General features: G+C 43.4%; 1 protein-coding gene across 2 annotated transcripts in view; it reads left to right on the plus strand.

Moving 5' to 3' along the window:
• The window catches only part of TRAK2 (trafficking kinesin protein 2), a 58,414-nt gene that overhangs the window by 20,816 nt on the left and 13,156 nt on the right, over nt 1–24,442 (plus strand). Inside the window, exons 4-9 of one of the 2 annotated variants that reach the window (XM_075000922.1) lie at nt 13,231–13,284; nt 14,120–14,196; nt 14,994–15,110; nt 17,249–17,458; nt 22,372–22,450; nt 24,178–24,308. In XM_075000922.1, the coding sequence (XP_074857023.1) occupies nt 13,231–13,284; nt 14,120–14,196; nt 14,994–15,110; nt 17,249–17,458; nt 22,372–22,450; nt 24,178–24,308 (668 nt within the window). The remainder of the gene's footprint in view (nt 1–13,230; nt 13,285–14,119; nt 14,197–14,993; nt 15,111–17,248; nt 17,459–22,371; nt 22,451–24,177; nt 24,309–24,442) is intronic. The other variant, XM_075000923.1, reaches the window with a different exon arrangement.

Raw genomic sequence — 24,442 nt, forward strand, 5'->3', positions numbered from 1 at the left:
TTTCCCTGCATTGTGTGAATCCTCTGGCTTCCGGTCCACGAGCCACACCCTCAGGTCAGGTGCGCACATCTCGTAGAATCGCTCCACGACCGCCAGCTCGATCAGGTCCTCTACGGACTGGACTCCCATTCCGAACGCCCACTTCTGGTAGTATTGCTTCAGGCGGGCGGTTGTATCTACATGGGTTTCCTCTGGCCTCTTCTGCGCCTCCTGGAACTTCTTTTTGTACATCTCCGGAGTCAGCCCGAACTTATGCAGCAGGGCCTGTTTGAACCGTTCATAGTCCCCAGGCTGCAGCCCCTCCAGCTGGCTGAGCACCACTGCGCCCTTCTGGCCCAGCAAGGGGGTGAAGTGCCGGAGCCACTCATCTGGGGGAACCTCATGCAACTCACAGGCTCGCTCAAAGGCGGTAAGGAACTCATCCATGTCCCCTGGGTCCTGACACTGGGCCAGCACACGCGTCTCCAAGTGACTGGCCACCCCGAGCCATCTGGCCCTCTCCCCGCTTACCGCAGCTGGGGCCTCTTGGCGTCTCACCTCTGCCATGGCTCGCTCATGCTCCCGCTCTCACTCACTCTCCTCCCGCTGTCTCTCTTGTAGCTGGCGCTCGTGCTCACGCTCTCTTTCTTGTTCCTGGCGCTCGTGCTCACGCTCTCTGTCCCGTTCCTGGTGCTCCAGTTCCTTTAATCTCACCTCGAGCTCCAGCCGTCGCAGCTCTGCGGTGGGGGACTCTGCCCGCGATGGACCACCACTAGCTGAGCGCGACCTGGCGGGCACCGCGTCTGTCTGACGGCGTCGAGCCCCTGCTCCTGTCGGAGAATCCGAAACGCTTCCCGAGGCTGACCGGCCACTTTCTGCCAGGACAGGCTCTGCCCCCCTGGATCGGTCATTCTCTTCCAGCTGGGCAATCAGCTGGGCCTTGGTCACCTTCCCCACGGTCAGGCCCCTCTCTCTGCACAGCCCCGCTAGCTCTGCCTTTAGGAGTCGGGTATAATACATCTCCCCGCTGCCTCCCGGGGTATCCACTCACCAGCAGCAGCTGCAGGAATTGCTCTGCTCCCCCTCTGGCTCTTGTGAGGCTCCTTCTTTCTCTTGTGCTCAGAGAGCCACTGCTGGGAGCTCATCCGTGGGTGCAGTGCATCCCACTGCTGACACCAGTGTGGTGGGGTTGAGGGGTCCCCCTGCACTGCACCCCATCTGCTGTTAGGATTGACTCTCACTCAGCAGGTACAACAGAAGGTTTATTAGGCAACAGATGCCCAGTTTCTCACAGAAGCGACAGCACAGCAGCCAGAGAAAGTCCTTCCAACCCGTCCTGGGGAGAAGACCCGGAGGGGTGCCCCTCTGGGGTGTAGCTTTCCCCCTCCTCCGGCTGGCTGCCTTCCAGCTCCTCTTTCCCCAGCTTCCTAACTGCCGCCCCCGATTCAAAACTCCAGCTCAGCTCCTCCCTCCTCTTTGTTCAGGGCAGAGGTGTTACCTGCCAGTTGTAGCCCCAGGGTCATCCTTAGCCACTGGGAGCTGCTGCTTGCCTCAGACATCCAGCCTGACTCACACATGCACTCCCCCCACTCCATCACAGCTTGCAGCAGGGGGTGCAGGGAACAAGGTCAGACAAAGTTTGGAGGCTGGAGGGGCCTCAGGATTAGGGCAGGGAATTGGGCTGCAGGCTCTGGGAGGAGGCTCAGGTTGGGACAGGCCATTGGCGTGCAGGTTGCTGGCTCTGGGAGGGGGCTCAAGGTTGGGAGAGAGGTCTGGGGTACCGGAGGGGAAGAGGGTGGTGAGGCAGGATTAAGGCAGGCTCCCTGTCTGCACTGCTCCCGGAAGCAACCATCTCATTCCTGTGGTCCAAGGGTGGTGGGGAGGGTGAGGAGGTGACTCCACCCGCAGGTAATGTCTGTGTCTCTCCTATTGGCCACATTCCCTGGCCAAAGGGACCCATGGAGTCAGCGCTTGAGGCAGGGGCAGTGCAGAGTCGCTGTCTACTCCACATGAACTGTCATGATTCTATGGCAATTGCTTTCAGCGAAAGGATTTGCCTCAGGGCCTTCGGCAAAAAATTGGCCACGTTTCATCTTTGCAGTGTTTGTGAAGGGCCTAATTACACAAGATGCCAAACAACCTCTTTTCTTGTTTGTTGCTCAGAAGCAAGAGTGCTCAGTCTCTTGCAGGGCTGGACTCATGTAAAGTGCTTTGGGATTCTTTGTGTGGTAGAAGACTCCATGTGAGTTGCAAATATAACTGCAATTAGAATCCGATCAGCACATGCCAGAAAAGCAGACAAATTGATAGTGGCAATCAACTGGGTAAGTTCCCATCAATCCTGACAGTAGAGCTGGCAGCTTTTTAGGGAGAAAATGGCCCAGTCATAGAGTATTCCTGAGGAATTTGAATTTGTGAAATGAAAAGGCAAAGTACGTTGCCAATGGAGTGAATGTGGGGGTAGGAGAAATTACGAGTATTATCATGAGTTAGTAGGAACATAAGGTATATATTTTTCCTCAGGAAAATAGGGCAATCGAATGACTTCCCATACAGCAACTGGAAAGCAACGCCTTTTAACAGAGGCTAATATTGTGCTTGGATATAATATAATATATATTCACGGTGAAATAATACATTTTCCTTGTATGTGCCTGCACTAGGAATCTCTTGTCATTTTAGTCTGGTGGGCTTCGTACTTCCTTGGGAGTATAGTGAATAAAAAGGAATGATCTGATTTTGTTTGACATAATGTCCCACATGCTAAAGAAAATTTTGTTCTCTCACTCCAAAGGTTCAGTTCAGTGTTCTAAGTGTCAGATATGTAAATATTGACTAAACTCTGTTATTACCCTAGTTTAAATTTTCTTATCTGAAAACAAGTAAAGTGAAAGCTTTACTGTTGCCTTGAAGCACATTGGTGTGTATCAACAGGGTGTGTGTTCTTGGCTGAGTCCTGAAAAAAGTGAGGCCATAGTTTACATAGATTTGAAAACAACTTTACTTTAGGTACTTCTGTTGTCTGTCAGAAAGCCCCATCATAATGCTCTTAGAAAAGAGGCCCTTAGAGCAGTCCACCAGAAACTGGTTTTGTAGCCTTCAGAGTAGAATGCAGGACTTTTGAAACAATCAAAACACTCAGAAATTTAGTCTCTAAGGTATAGCTGTGTTAGTTAGGGTCACAAAAAAAAAAAACCAAACAAGCAGTTCTGTAGTACCTTAAAGGCTAACAACTTTATTTCTTAGGTAATGAGCTTTCATGGGTAAGATCCATTTAATCCGATTCAGAAAATTTGGTTGTTCTGGTAATTGTTTGTAATCCAAGGCAGTAGCATGGGTCAGATTTCTGAAAATAAAGACAGTAATGTTATGCATTCTTTGGGACTCCTTTCCTCCCAAAGAAAATCCCTCAAGGTGGTACTAAATGTGACTTTTCAGTTCATCCAGTGGAATTTATTTTTTCTGAAATGTTAGAAGAAGGAATTTCAAAGCAGACTGGATAATAACTGATAGTGTTAAAAAATAAACCTTATTTAAATCTGGTGTTTTTTGTTTTTAAATCATCGGTGAAATACTGAATTTCTTGTTTAATTACAGTTAATTCTTATCACAAACAGTATCATAAAACTGAATTAATGGCTCTAGTCTGTCCAGCCTAACAACTGAGCTCTTGCCTCTTAAACCTTCTGGACTTTCTATTTCTCAGCAGTCTGAAAAGTAACATGAAAAGAAGAGTACAAGCTGGATAGAACTGACTTTGTTCTGTCCTTTATGTGGTGGTGGACTTTGGCCTAGCCCTGCAAAAGAGATGAGACATTGTCTTAAGGCAGAGGGCCAATATACAGGAAAGGACAATGACAATATAGAAGGGAATAGTGGAGTGGATTGGAAAGAAAAAGGAAAGACATTGTTCAGTGCGCGCACATACACAGAGCTTTGTATATTCCTCTCACTTTTGGCAGAGAGAAGCCATCGTGGCTTCTGGGTATCAGAGTCCCTAAGTGGTAATAGTTTGAAGAAACTTTGTGTGTGTGTGTGTGTGTGTGTGTTTAAGTGTGAAGTGTAAGCAGTGCAAGATGATGATGCAGGGCCTAGTTACAAGAATGAAATATGAGGAAAAAGGATTGTTGGGGAAATGACATGGATATGCCTGAGTGGATCAACTGGTTAGTAACCTAAATAATTCACTTTGCAACGCATCATTCTTCAAGACTCTCTCTCTGCCGTTTAGTGTAAGTGAATTCCCGAGCTGTATCTGAGGTTGGATGATGCTAGGGGAGAAAACAAGTTTAGTTTATAGCTAATCCTTGTTAGTCTCACTTAAGTGTACAATACAGAAAGCTGCAGTAAGTAATCTAGAGTTGCCAGTTGCCACTGTCCTTTTTCCTATTTTATATACATGATACACACCATTTATTATGGAATATCATAGCCACAGACCATAATGGTGATGTCACAAGTCTCTTGCAGTGTAACTCAGCTTTTCCCATGGAACCCCATCCTGTATCTTTTTTTGAGAAAAACAGTGCAGTGAGTTCAATGGGTCTTACTCCAAATTAAGTGCTCTAAGCATGTTCAGTATTAGCTTTTTTGGTAACTTTATTTAAATCGATGTTTTGGAATGTGGGTTTTTTTTGTGATTTAAACCAATCCACCCTGTTTCAAAGAAACAATATTCTAGAAGGAAAGCGAGTGTTGGAGTTACGTAAGAAGTGTTTCTGTAGTTTTCAAAATAATGCATTTATTAAAAATAGTGAAACTCAATCCAAGTAAGAGGAATTATTATTAACAGCCATTCCATTTCAAGATTTTGAGTCATATATAATCTGGATGTCTTTGTATGTCTCTGTGTTTAGGATTTGTCCCTACAGTGATTTCCAGTCACTCTACAGAAATTAAAAAGGTAGCCATTAAACACAATAGTTAATCCTGTCATTAATGACTTAGGCAGCTGTTGAACGCTGGATGCTTTGAAGGACACTTGCAAATTTTATTACTTAGACACTGGCTACCAGACAGTGGATTTTGAAAGACCTGATACTAACCCTTACAAGTCCAATCATACAGATGAACAGAAGGGCCCCAGCCAATAGGGATTTTATCACAGGATATGGATAGAACTATATTAACTATATTCAATATTAAAACATCTTGGGTACTGCATATATTTAATCAATTGTTGGGCATATTAGCTTTCTGCAGTGGAAGTGACAATAAATGGGGAATGAAATAGTTGAACAGGTCGTAGTACAGGGTGTCTGCACCTGTATGTTCCTTTCGATGTTCAGCCAGGACACCTAATCTAGGTTTCTGTCTCACGAGCTGTTGCCGCTCTTGAGCAGAGAGGTTGCATCTCTCTTCTTTCTGGCCAGGCTATTTCCAGGCTGCACAGGGGATTATACTGTAAAGTAAGACTTCCTGAACAGCCCTGGTTGCTTTCTCTTCAGAGACTAACAGTGGAATTGGCCACAGCTGAGACATGACACAAACATTTCTATCCAAGATTTGTTGTTACAATAAAAGCATTACAGAGGAAACAGAGTTCATCACCCCAACTCCATCAGGGTCTGTCAGGAGGTTAGCCCTTTAAACCTCCATGGTCACAAATTCAGTATAGCCTCAGATCAAAACTCACACACTCATGAAGCATTTCATCTGTCCTTCATCTAATTCATGAGTCTTTGACCTGGAGTTTCCAGAAGCTGGTAATTGTAGGCAATGGGCTTTTCTTGAGACTTCTGCAGCTCCCTTACCCAGATCACAGCTCTGTCTCAAACCCTTCCCCCAGGTCCAATCCTTTCTTGTACCTGCGTCCCAATCACCCCTGCCCTATGTCACACCCCCCTCCTTTACTCATATTCTCTCTCATACACTACACCCCTGCTGTGCCTCCACCTCCTACCCCAAGCTCCCTTCTGAACCCAAACTCCAACCCGGACTCCATGCCCCCTCCATAGAAAAATGCAGTCCTTGATGACTTTTCAAAGTCTTAGAGTGCCCCTCCCCCTCTTCAAAAACTGTTTGCCCCGGTTCTAGTTGGTTACACTCGCGTCAATCCTGAGCAACTGAATTGATCTCAGGAAAATTATTCTGGATTTATACCAGTGTACTTGAGAGTAGAGTCTGGTGTACTCTGTGTAGAGAACAGTACAAGCCAATCTTTGCAATATGCTTGCAGCTTTTTCTAGACCACTTCTGAAGAGCTTTCGTATGCCAGCTGAAACAATTATTCTGAGATGTCTTCTAAGATCTTCAAATCAGTATTACAGTGTTACTGTAAAAATGACCATTCTAAAGTGTACTGGGCCCAATACACTAACCATAACTTAATCCTAGTATCATTGTATAAATACTGCTTTAAATACTGGAAATTTGACACTAGGAGCTTGCCTACACAGGGGGATGATGAGTTCTGCAAGACTGTTGCCTAAAGCACACTAATGTGTTGCACTTGATTTTTATTTGTGTAGACCATAGGTCAGCAATCTTTCTGAGGCAGAGTGCTAAAATTTGACCTTTTGACCTCTATGGACTGAGTGTTGGTGATACTTTTTAAAGTCACTAATAGTCCTACTTACAACAGCTTCATTAATAAATTAAGATGCAGAGCTTTACCATTTAGGTAGTGGTTGGTAGCATTAGCTGGTCTTTTGTTGAACCACAGGTGACATGGCTTTGAGCAAGCCACTGGTTGCATAGGGTAGGAGGGGTGGGGCTGAGTTCCCATCTCACGTGCTGATGAAAGTGGGCTCGTGTGCCACTCTTGGCACCCATGAGGGAGGTTGCTGACCCCGATGTAGATTCAGATGATGCACGCTATGTATTAATGCTCTAAACTAAATTAGAGCACCCTAGGGGCTCTTCAGTATGCACCAACTGGTCTTCATGAACAATTAATGTGCAATACATTAGTGTGCATTAGAAATCACACCCTTGTAGAACTCATTACCACAGAGTGCAGATAAGCCCTGCCTTAAAATAATTTATCCACTAGGAACATTACAGATAAATCTGAAGCACGGTGTTTACTGGGTAGAATTCTAAAACTTAGGATGTCTTGGGAAATGCTAGCATTCATACTGCTTTCCAGTAGGACATAAATGTGGGTGTGTGTGGACATAAGGTGCAGGAGAGAATGAATGTGAGGGAAGGGATTAAAAAAGAGGAATGATGGTCTTTATACTGAAAATATCCCTTTGGGTTATTCCATCTTAGTTTGTCAGCTGTACCCATTGCTGATCCAGGGCAAAGTGACTCCGAGTAGAAACCAAGTATACCTTGCCAAGCTACATATCAGTGAGAAAGAATGAAGCACATTGAAAATGCGGAAGTACATTGCTTTCTCTACATTTTGGTTGTTAGTCAAAAAATGTTGCGTTATCCACCTTGTCTCTTTTGTATGATAGAGCAGATTGGGTCAAGAGATTTGAGCCAAAACTGAAAATACAGTAAGCTCTTTCATATCCAGCAGCCCTGGGACTGGGAGGTTGCTGGATATTCAGATATTCTGGATAATAGAGAAGTATGCCTAGCAATGCATAACGCTAAAGAAAAACAAGATTAGATATTAAACAAATGTTGTTGGTAAATAAAGTACTCTGCATACAATAGTATTGTCCACTGCAAACTTATACCATATTTGCTGTATTTATTTGTATTTACGTTCACTTTACAGTACTTTTGGAAAATGTAACTAGAATTTATGTATGGTTAAAATATTGGTTATTTGAGCGTTCCAGATGATAGAATGCTGGTTAAGACATAGTTTTGACTTACTTGACTTAAACCCTTGTAGATGACCTATGCTCCACCTGGAGTACAAGTCTCCTCCACTCTGTCTTGAGACAAAATTCCTAGCTGGTTCCAGGAGTATCCCAGCTATTGTCCTTGAGTCTCAGTAGATCTTCTCCACGTTATTCAAGGTCTTCCTCTTTTGCGTTTTTCCTTGTGGGTTCCATGTGAGAGCTTGGTGAACTGTGCTGGATGATGGGTTTCTGAGAGCGTGGCCTAGCCATCCCCGCTTTCTTCTCTTGATTTGACTGTCAAGTGGTTCCTGTCCTGCTCTGTTCCAAATCTCCTCATTTGTGAGTGTCTTGCCTTTTGTTGTGAAGGATGTACCTCAGGCAGCTGTTTGAGTGTCTGTAGCTTGTGATTTGAAGACTTTAGTACACCAGGTCTAGTATCCATATAAGAGCACACTCTGCACATTTGTGTTTTGAAGATATGCAGTTTCATCTTTGCAGATATTATTTTTGAAGTCCATATAGGACGAGTCTTGAATGCACGTGTTGGTTTCCCTATCCTTACCTATCCTATCTTTCATGGTCTTTGCCCATGAAAGCTTATTCTCCAAAATATCTGTTCGTCTATAAGGTGCCACAGGACTTCTTGTTTCCCTATCCTGGCATTGATATCCTTGTCTCTTCCTCTGTCACTGCCCATAATACTGCCCACGTAGGTGAATTGCTTCACATCTTCCAGGTCATCCCCTCCCAGTGTGATGGTGATGGTGTTGGACTGGCTGATCCTCGTTGTCTTGGTCTTTCCCTTTTAATGCTCAGTCCAGTCACTGAGACAGTTTTGTCTAATGTTGTCACCTTTTGTTCCATGCTTTGTCGGTGTAAAAGGAGGGCACCATTGTCAGCAAAATCAATGTCCTCTACCTGTTTGAGAAGTGCCCACTGAATGCCGCGTTGAAGGCCATCTATTGTGCTGTTCGTAATCCAGTCCATTGTGATCAAAAGCAGGAAAGGTGGCAGTAGGCAGCCTTGTCACACTCGCAACAGTGTGCTAATGGGTTCTGTCAGGACGCCATTGTGAACACCTCTGCATGTCGAGAGTTCATGCGTTGCACGAATCAATTTAATAATTTTGGATGGGATGCCACGGTGTTGTGGTAGCTTCCATAAAGTGTCTGTCAACGTTGTCTAAGGCTTTTTCATAGCCTCTGAAGGTTATGTACAGTGGGGAGTTCCACTCTAGTGACTGTTCACTGATCACTCTGAGAATTGCTATTTGGCCAGTACAGGATCTCTCGCTTCAGAAATCTGTTCTTCCCTGAGCTGTCTATCAATTTCCATCTTCATTCTCTCCAAGACAATCCTCTTGAACACTTTCCCTGGAATAGACAGTAACGTGGTGCCCCTCCAGTTCTTGCATTCCTTCTGGTTGACTTCCTTTGGAAGCTTGATAATAAAGTAGTCATGATTCCAGTCTTGTGGGGTGTCCCGTATTTTCCCAAACAGATTATGCATCATGTTGACTGATGTCTAACTACCTGCCTTGATCGCTTCTGCGGGGATGTTGTCTGGAACAGGTGCTTTTCTGCCTTTCAGATGTGCAGTGGCTTTTCTGGTTTCTTCGTTTGTAGGTTTGCCGCTGTTAATTTGCGGCAGTATATTTGCAGGTGGTAACTTGGAAGGTTACATGAGGGCAGTGTGGTTCGGTAGCTCTTCAAAGTGTTCCTTTCATCTACTGAGCTGCTAGTTTGGGTTTGTTAGCACACGCCCCTCATTATCCTATGCTGGCTGATCCACTGTACGCTGTGACCCAACTAGCTTCTGTGTGATGTTATAGAGCTCTTTCAAGTTTCTCTGTCCCTCATCTTGTTCCACTTGTTCTGCAAAGTTTTTCACAACGTTCTTGTCCCATTTTACAGCCTTTTCAACTGCTCTTATTGGCTTCTGAATGCAGTCTGAGTTTCCACTTTGGCAGCTCTTGTTTTGCTGTTTCTTTTGATTCTTTTCTGTCCTTTCGTTCCTTCACTTTTTTCTTGGTTTTTGCTGTAATCCTTTCTTTGTGATGCCTTGTCCTCTTTCCCGGTGTTTTATTGCAGGTCTCTTTCCAGGCTGTTTTGATATGGTCCCAAATTTGTTCGCCGGTAACATCTTCCAGAATATGATTTGTCAGAAGTGATATCTGTTGAACAGGTCCACTTGGAAACCGGCTCTTATGTCTAAATCCTTCAGCTGCTCCGTGTTGAAACTCAGTCCCAGTTTGGTCACTGTTGTGGTATCTCTCGAGCTTGAGTGTTATCATGATCAGCTGGTGGTCTGAACGTACATCTGTCCTTCTCACGAGGGTGTCTTGCACCAATCTTCTGAAAGAACTTCTGATACAGATGTGATACAGTGTGTTCTTTCTAACTGATGGTCCAGTGAAACCCGAGTGACCTTATGGATCCTTTTGTGTAGAAAAACACTATCCCCTGTCACCAATCCATTGAAGGAAAAAGTCACTGAAGCGCTCTCCATTTTTTCATTCATGTCACCTAGGCCTTCTTTTCCCATGGTCTGTTCTCTCCCTGTATTTAACAGAGTTTACTGTAGAATAAAATCATCCTGTCCTTGAGGGATATCTTACGTTACATGCGCACTATGAAAACAATATGTAAGTACATCCTTGAAGTATAACCTAGTAGTAGGGTGCCCTGCCACTTAATATCTAAGCGTTTGGTAGGTTTGATTTTTCCATAATTGTATACCAGGTCATTTTTGTTGTTTGGGGTTAAAGCTTTGTCTGTTGCATATAGGAGAGAAAATGCGATTTATAGGGTTTATGAAGCACATAATGTAGGTCGGGTCCCAATGTGTCAGTAGCATTACACCCTATTCCAGGGGAAGCTCTAGGTTATTGCTGTTAAGCTCCTCCTTTTTATGGCCACCGCTGCCTGAAGGAATGTTTGTGTAATAAACCACTGAGTATGCACTGGGCAGAGCTTTCAGTAAGCTGGGGGAGGCCATGCTGCAGCTGGAGATGCTAGCATGGTAATCATCTTTCTTTAGATCTGCTTTGTACATGTGGATGGAGACAGCAACATGGCTCTAGATAACAAGGACATTAATCAAAATGAAGAGTTGTTCACAGCATTCGCTGTGCAAGGTGAGTGGGTGGAGAGAGGAAGGCACAACAAACTGTGTGTGATCGTGGTGTTAAGCTGTCTGGAAACATTGAGAGTATGGAGCAAAACACCAAAGCCATTCTCTCTCCATAAATTATCAGTTACCAAGTTAATGCATATTTGTGGATAGGGTGGACATCCCAAGATGTACTGAATATTGCCCCGGGTGCTAAATGGAAAACTTTTATGAGAAGTGTGAGTATTGATTAGAACCCTGACTAGATCTGGTTAAAATGATTTATGAGAGGAACGTTTACAAAGCAGAGTTGCTTATGTTCTTTCTCCTGCAATGGCTAAAGCTTGTGTAGGGTTGGGCACATGAATCATGAGGACTAGGGGGCACATGAAGTTTTGGAGCAGGCATAGTGAGGTGTTTTTTTTTTTTTGGGGCAAGGGATAGGCAGGATTCCCACTTGAAAATCTTTGACAATAAGGAAATAATGACAGTAATTACATTTTGAATAAAAAAAAAAAAACCGTGGCGGGGGTTCTGTTCAAAAGCATCTGGTGGTCCAGATTTGTCTTGCGGTCTGCTTATTGACTTACCCCTGCTTTGGAGTCTCTTCATTCAGTAATTACTGTTCACTCTTCTTCAAGTGCTAGAGCAAATCCAACTCACTGCACAATTTGCTAATAAGAGAGGTGACTATTTGCCATTTGGCAAGGAGGCTTTTCTGAGTCTGTCTTGCTCAGAGACACAATTAGGAATAAATTCAGAGTTCCCAAAGGGAAAAATACAAAACAGAACAAAAGTATTGACTGCAGTGAATGTCTCAGAATTTAATTAGTTAATATTTTTGTCAGTGGTATTTTAAAAGCTTTTAAACAAGAGAGGTTAAATGAGAACTCTGCTTTTCCCTGAATTTTGAAAATATGCCTGGGATAGTGTGTCCTAAGCAGGTGTAGTGTGTGTCACGGAAAAGAAAAATGTCTCTGGGCTGCACAAGGGAATCTTTGTTTTCCTGTCCTTTATTCCTTGTTACAAGGGCTGCGTTACAGACATTTCTGTATCTTTATTATTCCTAGTGATTTGTCATTTGTAATGTACGTGGTTGGACACAGACCAGATGATTTGTGTTTTGCATTTATCTATACGTACAACAAAGGTGTAGGGACACTTGGCTGTTTCACACAGTAATAGGATTATTTGGCAACAGTGATAAATATATTCTTCAGTCCATAAGAATATATGTAAATAAAGAGCTGTTTCAAAAACATAACTTTTATGCTAGCTGACATATGCTCATGGTAGCCTCATTATAGTTAAGCTAGAAGTAATGGAAGTGTAGAGACATAAGCAAGAAGGAGTAAAGCATCTAGTAAGGTCACAAACACATGCTGTATATCCAGTATTATGGGAACTAGCAGTAGAACGAGCACAAGTGCACACACATGCATATGTACATGTAAAAAAAACAAAGAGGTGGAAGGTAGTTTTAATTGCCTGCTGAGCTAATTGGATAAGAAATGTTTGATTTAGGGGGGTTGGTTTGTGGTGTTTTTAGCAAAGTGTTGTCTAAAACAATTCGGTGCACCTTGGTTCTTTTCTTTGCTATTCTTTCCTATTTTCCTCTGTTTTTCAACTTGCTGCATAATTACTCCCAAACTGAATGCCAAATGTGCTTTATTCCTACCCTGGCCTATATTCCCCTAGATTAATAGTGAACTTTTTTCCTTGCTACATCATTTTTACATATAATACTGTACGTTACCTAGTCAGATTCACCCATGTGTCACAATTAAGTGTGAGGCCCAGAACAGACCATAGTCTGTGTTCTGTAGGTGTGTTTTAATTTAGTTATACCTTTTTATAAAAATTAAAGAACAATATTTAAAGCCCTTTAGCTCATGTACATCTAGCCTTCATTGAGGAAAGGTGGTGTCATTGCTTCTAGGAAAAAAGAAAAAATCATTTGCAAGGAGTAATTTTAGCACAGGATCATGGAGACGTTTGGCAGATGGAAAAGTTCGATAGCTCTCTTTAAACTTTTATTGCTACTTTAATTGTGTTGCCACTTGCTTTATGGGTTTGGATCGTAAAAGAATTAAATGGAAAAGCTCTGGTAAATGGCGGCCACCACCTACACCATCCCTTGCAAGTGCAGGCCAGAGTTCACCTGTTGATGCTTGTATCAAATAATAAACAGATACTTCAAAACCATAATTCATTATTGTTTATAAAGAGCTGTAGGATCCCCTTTAATGGAAGGTTTTTAGAAGTGAAAATTAGGATTTTTATATATAAAATGTGTGCATCAATAATAGTAACTGAAAAATGTAGAGGCGCTTTTGTTAGCATCTAATTCTTCCTCTTTGCCCTTTTTTCTCTCTCTCATTTTCTGCTATTCTAGCTCTTGTTGAACTTCCATCCTCCTCCTTGGGTGGATCTCAGAAATTTACACAAGGTAATTCAGGTTTTCTTTTACTTTTTTTCCTTGAAAGGATGGACGATAGCAGTCACTGGTACTTAACGTTTTTGTGGCTGTGAGTGATTCCTCCTTGATCTTTAGATGGTCTCCTGACTCAACCCCGTGTTTTTACTTCTTAATAATACTGAATATAATAGTTTTCAACACCATGTCAAAGCTCATTAGGACATTAGCTTTCCACATCAGACATGGTTGCCACCCCAGCAAGTTTGTGCTTGTAGGCTGTGTGTAGGTGCAAATGATGCATGTTTTCCTCTTATTCCATGTAATCTTGGGACTTGATTCTGTAAACACACATGAAGAGAATGCTGGGCTAATTCATGCACAGTCTTAGTGCTCCAAGGTTTCTGTCTTTCTGCTTGCAACTGCCGCACAGTCACCCTGATATCATTGTACTTCAAGAATAAAGCCCACAGACATCCTCAGCTACTTGGGTATGCAAGGCTGCCCCCTCCCACAACCAACGACAGTACAGATCAGGTCATTCTGTAGTTTGGCTTCATCCAGAAAATTGAGTTTCCTCCATTACTTCAGTAAAACCACATTCTGGCAAAGCTCCCTGAACTACAGCTGACTTAATTGAGAATTGCACCTTTATGTGATCAAGCTCCATATGTGTGTTGCCTGAAGTGGGTTTCCTCAAACTTTCTGATGCTTCCTAAACTAAATATTATTAGCCTGTCTGGTCGTCTCAAAATTCCCTGCATAGCATACTGGTTAAGTAATCCAATGCAAGTTTTACATCTCTCTCTGCTTGTATTCTTCTTGTACATAAACTACTACAGTAAGTGTTTCTGGGTTTGGTTTTCAGTTCTCGGCACAGAAAAGGTGGAGCAGTTGACAAAAACGTACAATGACATCGACATGGTCACACATCTGTTAGCTGAGGTACAGTCCTCTCCAATTACTGTTGTATTGATTTGTAAAGTGCTAAGCATACATGTGGATACAAACTTTTCTTCAGGAGTTACCGGGCACTGACTTGCCTGTCTGAATGGTCTTTCTAGTGAGTGTCAGTGGTCACTTAGAAGGAGAAAAGGAAATGCCTCTTGCCCTTTAGTCTTTGACATAGTAGCACAGGAGCCTTCCAACGGCAGGCATGGGGCATCAGAGTGCACAGTGAGTTTCGTCAGCTGAGAAACAAAATACTCTAATGAAATCCTGTAAACCTAGTGAAAGCTCATGCTGAGGAGGGAAAGTAGCAACTTGCTTTCTCCTCTTCTCTTTGTATTTCCTCTAGTGTGTCCCCTTTCTTGTCCTCCCAGTCCAAGGACTGTGCTCTACTCTGAGGGAATTTGTGAAGCTGGGATCTACAGCTCTTTAAAATGATGCCTTAGTGGAGTTGGGAAAGTCCCTACATCAAACTAAACAGGGCTACAATAAAAATTCCAGCACCCAAAAAAAAATATTTACTCGGACTCTACTTCTCTGATGTTTCAAAGGATTATGGGAGTGGATGAGTAACGTCAAGAAATAGCGTGTATTCTAGCTCACAAATGGTTCGACTATGCTAGCATGTATTGCTGCGGTGAGTCATTTTCAGTTTAAAGTGAAGCCGTGGCAGTTCTATATTATTTGGCCTTTGTGAATGAGGCAGAAGCATCAGAAATTAGGCTGAATTTAAGTTGAGGTTGAATTTATTGATCAAAACTAAAAATTTTGTTTTTCCTGGTATTTGTGAGCAGCGGGATCGGGACCTGGAGCTAGCGGCGCGGATTGGGCAAGCCCTTCTTAAGCGGAACCATGCCCTAGCGGAACAGAATGAAGTGCTAGAAGAACAACTGGGACAAGCCTTTGACCAAGTGAGTGTTTAATACAGAGAGAGAAGGGATACGTAAGGTGAAGGGGCTTATTATAGTTGAAGCACGTAATTGCTTTATTATACTGAAGCATTCCATCAAGTGCATCATTTCAATAACCAGCAATGAAAATTCAGTACTGTGGCCCTTAAGGGGAATGTGGTTTTGCAGATACTTAGAAAAAGTCTTTCAAGAAAGTAGGGCTAAATGATCATAAATATACTCACTGGTCTTATTCTGAATCAAAGAAATATAATGTATTTTCAGAAACAAGTAATTCAGCTTCCTACACTCATTTGAAATAAGGGATATTATCCCATTTTATAGATGATAAAACAACCAAAGAAATATAGTGACTTGTTCAGGATCACAGAACTAGTAGTGTTGGGACCTGGAATCTCTTGCAGATTCTGCCTCCAGCTTTCCTTGTTTGTTTAGTCTGTCTTACTGTATTTTTTTTCTCGCTGTTTGCTCAAATCCATCTCGTATGCTGCCATCTCAACAGAGGAGCTAATGAAGGATGAAATTGTAATCAAAGTGCCACACTTGCCCGGGATACCCAGGGCTGTGAGGAATCTTGCTGCCATTGGCCCTTATAATGAGGAAGTCTGGGATCAGCTCCCCAACTCCACTGGCCCTTGGCAGCATTGCTCCCCTCTAGGTCTGGCAGATCTCCTTGTTGCTTCAGAATTCATTTGATAGCATATGTCAAAATATACCAGGGAGAAAGCCTTACGTCAAATTCTAAGAAGTTATGGAAAAACTTTCTCTTTGATTACCATCAAAACGTAGAGGCAGGCAATGGAAATATTTTTGTGTATGCACAAAAATTGGCAACGCTTACAAAATTGAATCCCACCAAACCCACTTTAAAAAAAAAAAATGGCGCACACATTCTAGAACCAAGACTTAATTAACAAGATTCTCCCATGTCTTGTGGGCTTAGATCATCCAAAATCATTGCAGCATTTGCAGACAGGCTGACTGTGACCCACCTTTCATAAGACAAAGATGCTGTTAGCTTGCATCCTTGGTGAAGAATTTTGTGTTTGCTTGTGTCTTTGGATTCACCCCCTAACCATTCTATGTCTGTAGTTGTAAACAGGACACCCTCTGCTCTTTGTTTTTCTCCTGTGAATTTCCTCTCATAGATTTTTGTGATCTCTTCTGCTTCCTAAAAGGAACATATCCAAAGCATGTAACCTTTTAGTAACCTGCTTTAACTGTAAAACATTTAGACAGTGATTTTTGGTATAAATATATAACTCATTATATATTATCCATACATATTTTCATTATGATTAGCAATGGGCCACTGGCTCTCTGTAGAAATCTTACATACCACCTTTTGGTGAGTTGTTATGCATATTCCTCAACTATAGTATCGTATGTCCAGTGACAATTGTTACCAAGAGGTTTTTGGTCATGCACAGGACCAGTAAACTGTATCAAAAACATTTTTCCCTTTGTGACTAGTGAATCACAGGGCCAGATTTTTCAGTGAAATGGGCACAACTGCAAGCACAGATATGCATACAGATACCAAATGTACATGCCCAACTGGCCATATATATGTTCAAAGATTTAGTTTAGTTTTGTGTGTTGATATCAGGCATTTGTAACAGAATTTGGAAGTGTGAGATTGTACACACCTATCTTTGAAAATCTGACCCAGGGGCCCTAGAACAGGGAAGTCGGAGGAGCCAAATTGCCATGGCCTTCCACTTTTTTGAAAGTGGCCTGGCCTAGCCCCTTGTCTCTCTTCTTCACCCGCTCGGGCATCACACCCAACCTCAGTCCTGGGCTCTACAGCCAGCCTCCAGCTTCTGACTTTCATCATATTAGGGTTCAGTGATTGTAACTGTGTTCCCAGGGCTTTTTTTACGTGAACTCTTAGATCCAGTCTTTTATAGCAACATAATTTCACTACCTGTGTAGCAGCATAGTCTTCAAAGTGAGACAAAAGCTGAATTTCCAGCATAAAAATAAATAAAAATCTGGTCACAATTTTGGGATTGTTTTTTACTTCTATTCAAACTATAATGTTTGTTCCAAGAATTCAGAAACTACACAGTATACATAGCTACAATATACTTTGCAATGTTAATTTATTTACAAAACATACCAATCTTTACATATAGGTTAACCAGCTGCAGCATGAACTATCGAAAAAAGATGAGTTGCTTCGTATTGTTTCAATTGCTTCTGAGGAAAGTGAGACAGACTCCAGCTGCTCTACACCCCTTCGGTTCAATGACTCCTTCAGCCTGTCACATAGTCTCTTGCAGCTGGATGTTTTGCAGGACAAGCTCAGGGAGCTGGAGGAGGAGAACCTGGCTCTCCGATCAAAGGTGTGTTTCATTTTTTATGTGCCTTGTAAAGTTGCAAAACAGTATTTATACAGCCAGCTTCCAATCCTTGCTGTTGTGACTACCTGACATCCTGCTAGAGACGCTGTAAAAACATCATCCTGCTGCAGGCCTGCATTCTCCGACTTGACACGTTACTCTTAGTTGCATGGGGGTTTGGGGTGAGGTTTCTTGTACCCCTCCAGATTTGCTGCACTTGTACAGATTTGTGCATCTTTTACTTGATGTATGCGAGTGTCCCCATTGACTTAAATGGGAATAATCTTCTCCTTAGGTTTTTGGGATGTGTTTTAAATTTCTGCAAGATCAACACCCAATTTTTAAGACAAAATATAATTAACTTGGTGTTAGCAGAACTAGAGGATGGGGGCTACTAGGAATACAATAATGTAGTTGCTTAGGTTTGTGATGATCCAGTTAAGGATTATATAATTTTATTTTGATGTGTTCCGTTATCACTAGCTTGAGGAGAAAATCTTGTTTTACCCCTGGTTCTGTAGTTCTCAACAAGGATGGGCCTTTGCTCCTAGGAAAACCTAGAAAACCTAGTCAGAACTTAAAGCCTGGAGCATGTGGGAACTGAGTAAGAACTACACCTTTTTTTAGGCCATATTTTTTTCTCCTTTATCTGACTTCCCACAATGTACTTAAACCCATATCAGTCATAGATGTTATCTACAAAACCCTCAACGGTGGTGAAAGTTGTCATTAATTACAAATAAGCTCTGTGTCGTAGAAACCTATTGCTGTCCTGGAAATTAGTCACATTAGAAATGTTGAATAATTGAACTAAATTTGAGCCAATCCTGCCTCCTTTAAAGCCATCTCTCTTTTGCTGTCTGGGATTCTCTTTCCTGTGGAATGTCTCATATATTTTAAAAGTCCCTGTCAAATAGCTGGACTTTGGCAGATGGAAACCCTGTGATTCTTTGAACAGCTTTGGGAGACACTGAACATTTGCAGGATTTAAACCAGCATCATCTCTTTGGCAGTACAAAGGATGATTCTTAAAATCACAAGTTGTCCAGCCCCTCCATTTGAAATATTAAATCTTTTTAAGAAGGCTATGTCAGGTTGGGGCTGAAGTGACACATGTTTGGGAACTTCAGTTGGTCCTATGCCATAAGCACCGTGGTAGAGGAAATGGGCGGCGGGGGGGGAAGGCTTCTCCTTTTCTCTTGCCACCTCCTTTCCCCAGACTACATTGCCTGACTAACTGTTGGCTGAAACAGAAGAGCTTTTTGGTATTGGAAGGGGAATGTTTCATATCCCACCATTACGGCTCAGGCAGTCTTGCTAATTGTCATTCTGTTTGCTGTGGGACGAGCGTTGTATGGAGTGTACCATTCCCGAGGTTACACCTCAATGTGGAACAGTAGCCCAGAGAGTGGTGCCGACATCACCAATGCAAATCCAAGGACGTAGGATTTTCCAGGTTGATTTGTGGGGAGCTGTCATCTTCTTCTCTGGCATCAGCAAGTTTGGCTTTTCAGGGGTCTGGGAGCCATGTTCTGTTCGCTGGTCGTACTGTCCTGTCCTTTCTCTCTGCCCCCCAGGCCTGCTGTGTGGGGGCAGTGCTGTGAGCCAACAGTGTTGGAATCGGCCACGTCTCTCCTTTTAAGGGTAGGGTTTTGGTACGTTCCCAGCCCTGTTCCATTCTAGAAGCCATGTGGGCAGATGGATGAGAGAGTTGGATATCTAGGCTGGGGAAGCTGTAATTGTGAGGGAAAAGTCCTGTTCTTCTTTAGGTGGAAGCATGCTTAGTGTAGACCGAGATGTCTGGGATTTTAATTGTGCTTAGTCAAGGGGCAGGCAAGATACAGCCCATGGGTCAGCTCCAGTCCACCAAACCTTTTGATCTGGCCCACAGCTCATCCTGCCAGGACCTCAAGACTGCTCATACTGGCTGGAGAGTCCCTCTGGGCACCATGCACCTCTTGCAGGGCTGGGGGGAAAGGGGATACTTCTTGAAAATTGGCCAATGGGAGCTGCAGTGATTGAGCTGAGGGCAGGGGCAGTGTGCAAAGTCTTTCTCTACCCCCTCCCTACACAGGGCACAGCACAGGGAGGAAGCCTCCAGCTGTTTTGAGCAGCAGGCAGGGAACCTGCCTCAGAGTCCCACTGGGCTGCTGGCTGGCAGCTGCCTAGGTCAGAACCTGCCTCTGGCACCCCACTCCCTGTCCCAGGTCATAGACTCACAGAATCATCGGGCTGGAAGGGACCTCAGGAGGTCATCTAGTCCAGCCCCCTGCTTCAAGCAGGATCAACCCCTACTAAGTCATCCCAGCCAGGACTTTGTCCAGCCAGGACTTAAAAACCTCAAGGGATGGAGAATCCACCACCTCTCTAGGCAACGCATTCCAGTGCTTCACCACCTGCCTGGTGAAGTAGTTTTCCTAATATCTAACCTACACCTCTCCCTCTTCAACTTCTGACCATTACTCCTTGTTCTGCCATCTGACACCACCCAAATCCTCTGCAACCCCCACCTCCCCACCCCAGGTCACAGTTCCCTCCTAGACCCTGCACCTCCTCTTACACCTTCCCCCAGCCAGAAAATCCTGTCCTGCACCCTAATTCCCTGCCCCAGGTCACAGTCCCCTCGTTCACCTAAACACCCTCTCCTGAACCCCAGCCCTTGACTCTGAATTCACTTCTGCACCCACCCTCCGTCCCAGACCCTGCACCTCCTCTACAGAAAAGCTCAGCCCTTGACCACTTGCCAAAACTCAGGAGTGTTCCCACCCTGCCAGCAAAAAATTACTGCCCACCCCTGGATTCGGGTTGCCATACACCTGGCCATGACCTTTTTCAATACCCTCTGGCCCAGTCTCTGTTTACCAGCAGGTCAGTGCTGCTGCAGTCCATGCAGTGGGTGTCAGCCTGCTGACTTAATCAGAGCGCTCGCTGGTCAACTCCACCACTCTGAGAAGAGCAAGGGAAGTAAAGGGAAGAGTCTCCCATCAATGCAGTGTGACGTACGCGCCTCAGTAGGTTGGCCTACACTCTGCCAACTCCAGTTACGTTGTCACCAGAGCTGGGCTAGTCTAGATTGAGCCAGCTCACCGTGGTAGTGTGGGTCAGCCCTCCATCTAGGCAGATGTTTCAAACAAGCAGAAATGTCTGGGGAAACCATTGCTGTACCCTGCATATCTCTCCTGCATTTGCACCTGCCGCATCCTGCCCACCTTGGCCTGGTCCAGCTCAGCCCCCTAGTTAAGCAGCGCTGGTAAGCACTTCTTGGCCAAACCAGCTGCTCCACTGTGGGATCTCAGAGTCCTTGCTCTCTGCCCTGGGGTGCAGGAGAGGCCTACACAGAAGCGCTGGCTTTCATGGTGTCCCCACCTGCACCAGCTGCCCTGATACCATGACAGTTAGTGTGATACATTCCTCCCTCTCCCTTGAGTGTGAGACCCCAGATACTCTTCCAACACCCCTTCAGTACATTCCCCGCCCCGACACCCCCAGCTGTGTCCTCTACATGGGAACGTACAGTAATCCTAGCTGCCATCTCTACATCAGCTGAGTGTGTGAACAGTGATTTCCCCACCCCCCAAGAACATGTTCAAATATGGGGGTCTGATTTCCACAGGGAAACCAAAAGGCACATCTCTAACACACACCCTTTGCCGTATTTCAAATTCCTACCCCCGAAGCCTGGGGGCACGATCACCTTTCAAAGTAAAGAGCACTAGAATTATTTTTAACTGGAGTAAAACCATGTGTATTCCCCGACCATCTTCTCAGGAACTGATATTTTTACTGAATTTCTCTATTAAATAAGTAAATAATCAGCTTGAGGCAAGTACCCAGCACTTAAATTTTCAGCTTAAACACTTAAAATTTGGCAAAGTTACAAGCAATGGGAAATGCTCTGACAGTGGAGGAAGCATCAGGCAGCAACAGTAATGAATGGTGCAGTTAACCCAGCCTATAGTAAACCTATGGCACTTATGATAGGCTAAATTTTACCCTGCCATTTTGCCTGGGCCCTTTTAACTGAGGCGCTTTTTATAGTTTTATTGTTTTACTTAATTTCACGTTGGTCTGTTGTAAATATCCCCAGGCACTCTGAGCTCCTTGTTGGTTGGCCTGATTTCATGAGCAATGCCAAGATCTATTTATAGTTCATTGTGATAATGTTCTGTGGAAGTGTTTTTATCTACAATTCCTTTCTCTGAAATAGATTCCCCAGGTCCAGTTGCTGAGCTTTCTGATAAGCCGACCCTGATTATCAGCAACCTGTAGCAAATGAAAATTCTCTGGAAGGAGGCTATTAGTATTAATGGTTTTGTTTTTATTCCAGTAGCACACAGACACGCCAACCAAAATGGAGGTCCCTGTATGCTTCTGTTGTACATACTTACACAGTCAAACAATCTCTGACCCAGAGAACTTACAATTCTAGATAGATAAATGGTGGGAGAAATGAAAGTGTTGTTCCTATTCTGAGAGCTTTTCAAAGATTCTGTGGCCTTTGTGGATGTGACTGATGTTCCATTCAGTTTCCAGACTACAGGATTCCTCTGTTTTGAGGAATTCATTAGTAGTAAACTTGAGTTGTCTAGTTCCAAGTACAGTACCTACTCCCTGAATTCCCCTACCAAACTTTGAGTTCTTACAGCTACATTTTACGTTTGCTTTTTTTGTTTAGGTTGTTCCCCTCTTTTCTATGTCTAACTACCAGAAAGTTTAATTGTAGTGAAGTAAATTCAGCAGAAAGTACAGTCAACTGCTCAAAATAATCAACATGGGGGAAAAAGTGGGGGGGAATTTTGTTTTCTCTAAATTTTGAGTGACCATCCGACATTACTAGTAATTTCTGCATGTACAAAAGGTTTTCAGATGGAAGTGTAATTTTGAAGTTGATGTTGGCTCTTTAATTTTCTTTGAAGGCTTGTCATCTAAAGACAGAAACCATTACATATGAAGCGAAAGAGCAGGAGCTGGTCAGCAACTGTGTCAAAGAGCTCAGTGAGTACCCAGATTGTATGTCATAGTAGAAACAGGGGAAAGGTGTTTGATCTCCCTGTGTTCAGATTTTGTCTATCCCTAAACTCAGAGGAGAGTTTCATATATTTCCATGAACTGTGAGTAAGCCTAACTACTTGACCAGTTCAGAGTAACAATTCTGTTTTATAAGCTCTGATTTCTTCCTGCATCACTATGGCTCTGAGCTTCGGTTGGAAGACCAACGTATAGGTATGCAAAAGATGAAGAGAGATGTTTGCCAAAAATGGAATGCCTCTTGCAGAGCTGAGCTCTTAAAAACAGAGCTAAGCTTAGTGCTCCGAAGAGCTTCCAGACAGATTTTCAGTCTCCCCAGAGATCATTTTACAGGACATATCTGAGATTGTGAATAGTAGATCTTGTTCTTGCAATTATTAAACTGATCAATATTTGATCTCTTGACTACCCATTCTACCTGCTCATAGCTCCATGGACACACACAAACTCCCCTCCTGAAACAATGCCTAACAGAGCATTGAAATCAATTTGCATTCATAGTGAAATCTCTGCAAGAATGATTTGCATTCCTTTACAGTTACATAAATTCCCCTACCCTGTACGAACGTAAGCAATCACGCTCTAGTCCATTTGGGAGTGATATTAACTATCGTTGGTAATTATGTAATCTGGCAATTTAAACTTATATTCATTTGATCTATCTATTCCTCCTCCCATATTCACTAGGAAGATAGGATTATCTTGTGAGAAGGTTTTTTTGCATAATCCCTGTAAAGTACTCTGCACTGTTGCCTGCCCATATTTTGAATAACAATAAAGGGTTTTGGTTTAATGCCCATCTGATTGTCTACTTGCTTTATTGTTTCCTTCGATCAGAGTGGTGGACATGTTAGCCTGTATCCGCAAAAACAACAAGGACGTCCTATGGCACCTTCTAGACTAAGAAGTTTTTTGGAGCATAAGCTTTCATGGGCAATGACCTGCTATGTCAGATGAAGCTTATGCTCCAAAAAATCTATTAGCCTATAAGGTGCCACAGGACTTCCCATTGTATTCTATAGAAGTTGTGTAACCTCAGTGACTGGAGGTTGCTAGATACTGTGCTACACAGCACTTTGCTGTACCGCCACCAAGGAGGACGTGACTCTCTATAGCACTCAAAGGTGCTCTAGGCACTTCAGAAACTCATAAAATGGATCTTTCTCTCATCTCCTTTCTAGTTATTGAAGATCTCTCCTGTGTTTTGTTTCAAACTCTCTTGGGCTGATCAGGGTTGGGCTTCTCATTCACTGGTTGCTGCATCTTTTGAAAGACACATGGAGTCCTTTTTTTGTAGGGTGTGAGATGAAGGGGCTGGTAGACGTTATGAACTATGTCTTCCATGTTTTTTTTTTTTTTAAATCCCTTTTTAGAGTGTTTTGCCTTGGCATAACTGATGTGTGTTAGCTGATCTGCTGTAAAAACATAATGCAGGCAGTCTTACTGCAGTACACGCTGTGTGAGGTCAGTCACAGATGGTATGAGTTTAACGTTCAGCGCCTTCCTGTGCTTTTCATCATATTGGCGATCCAAAGAGCCAGCTGTGTACACAGTAAATTTGATTCTTAAGGACTTCCACAGTTCTTTGAAGACTACAGTGTTCATCTTTTTGCCTGGAGTGTGTGGCAGGGAGTGCTGTACACTGAATGTGTGTGGTGTTTTGTTTTGTTTTTTAATTTCCCCTCTCTCTTTAGGGGAAACACATGCTCAGATTGGCAGAATGACAGAAGAGTTATCTGGAAAGAGTGAAGAGCTGATTCGCTATCAGGAAGAGATCTCAACCCTCCTGTCTCAGATTGTTGATCTTCAGCATAAACTCAAAGAGGTGTGTATGAATTCCACCTCCCTGATCCAGCACGGTTGGGACATGACTGGTCCTGGACAAGAGACTTTTCTGGACCAGGGAAGTTCCCTGCCAGGATCCCCAAGCCACCACCCCCACTGCCACTGGGCTGCTCC

Source organism: Carettochelys insculpta, chromosome 8 (assembly GCF_033958435.1).
Source record: "Carettochelys insculpta isolate YL-2023 chromosome 8, ASM3395843v1, whole genome shotgun sequence".
NCBI lineage: Eukaryota > Metazoa > Chordata > Testudines > Carettochelyidae > Carettochelys > Carettochelys insculpta.